Raw genomic sequence first — 1397 nt, forward strand, 5'->3', positions numbered from 1 at the left:
CAGAAAGCTCTCTATGGAGCTTCTGGAGAAGGTGGGGAGGATGGGGGGGGCAGGTGGGCTGGGTTGCTGTTTAAAGAAACAGAGGATTTCCTCCTGAATAAGGCTGGAAGATAAGAAATGTGGAAGACGTGCAGCACTGCGAAAACTGTCCAGGTTATCAGTAAGGTTATGTTTTTTTTTCTTCTTCTTCTGGAGGAGAATTGATTAGAATTAAAGCAGTGAAAGGAGCTGATGGTTCCTCCTTGATCACAACATTAAATGGAACCAGAGCAGAACTAGTAAGGTTTTAATCAAACAGAGTTTGATGCAGAGATCTGTCGATAAATCTAGAAGCTTCCTGATGTTTCTCTGTTTCATCTGATTTTCTAAGTATGGCTGTTTCTCTCTCCTTCCACCTTAACTCAATTTAGAGCCGACACGTATAATTCAGGCTCCCACGCCTCAGTCAGCTGTGAGGGGTTCTACAGCAGCCTTCCACTGTAAGGCGGTCTCTGACTCCACCCTGCCCACCAAGGTGAGCTGGACAAAGGATGGAGAGCCTCTGAATCCAAGATGGAGGTATGACACGTGATCTTTTTTAAGGTGAAAGTAGAATCAGAAGAGCTTTGGTTTCTGTGCTCGATGACAAACATGCTGCTACATAAATAACATCTTTTTTTTTTTTTTTTTTTAAGGGTAAAGATTGATAAAGATTCCCTGACCATCTCCAGTGTCAGTGAGGAAGATGAGGGATTGTACACCTGCATCGCTCAAACTGAGATAGACCAGGACGCCGCCTCAGCCCGCCTCACCGTCTTAGGTACAGCAGCACTCAGAACTGAGCTGCAAGTAGTGATGTAACCAGGCAGAAATATGGGACACAAACACAGCCCTCCATGGTGACTGGAAATAACCGGATGCTGCGACATCACCTGCCGAAACTAAGCTAACAGGAAATCAATATGGAGGTTCTCCTGATGCAAACTATCTGCAAAACTTATAGTGAAAACGACTCAACTGGGAAAATCCAAAAACCAGCCCTGCAGACGGGTTTAATGTAGCGCAGATGTGACATACGTGGGGTCTCCTTTTATTTTACATTAAGCTGAGTAACGTTCATGGATGGTGTCATGAAAGATCGCTGCTGAAATTCTGGACTAAGAAAGAAAAATGCTGCAATATTCCCTTTAACAGCTTCTTTAAGATAACAGACATTCATTAAAGGGCTGCAACTAACTATTATTTGCTTATTGATTAATCTGTCTATTATTTTTTCAATAAATCAATTAATAATCGAACAGCACAAGGTTCTATATAGAAGATTTTTTACAGATTTAAACCAGATGGAACTACAACTTTTCCACTTGAGAAGTTCTGGATAGTAAGACAGTATTAGGGCCACTAGAGATTATTTTTTC

The 1397-nt window shown here is 41.9% G+C and overlaps 1 protein-coding gene across 1 annotated transcript in view; it reads left to right on the forward strand.

The window, feature by feature from the left end:
* LOC107101175 (neurofascin-like) overlaps nucleotides 1-1397 on the forward strand; it is a 129125-nt gene that overhangs the window by 66732 nt on the left and 60996 nt on the right. Inside the window, exons 15-16 of the mRNA XM_015399976.1 lie at nucleotides 406-558; nucleotides 675-799. Coding sequence (XP_015255462.1) covers nucleotides 406-558; nucleotides 675-799 — 278 coding nt within the window. The remainder of the gene's footprint in view (nucleotides 1-405; nucleotides 559-674; nucleotides 800-1397) is intronic.

This window comes from Cyprinodon variegatus, unplaced genomic scaffold (genome assembly GCF_000732505.1).
Source record: "Cyprinodon variegatus isolate N-32 unplaced genomic scaffold, C_variegatus-1.0 Scaffold1063, whole genome shotgun sequence".
Lineage (NCBI taxonomy): Eukaryota > Metazoa > Chordata > Actinopteri > Cyprinodontiformes > Cyprinodontidae > Cyprinodon > Cyprinodon variegatus.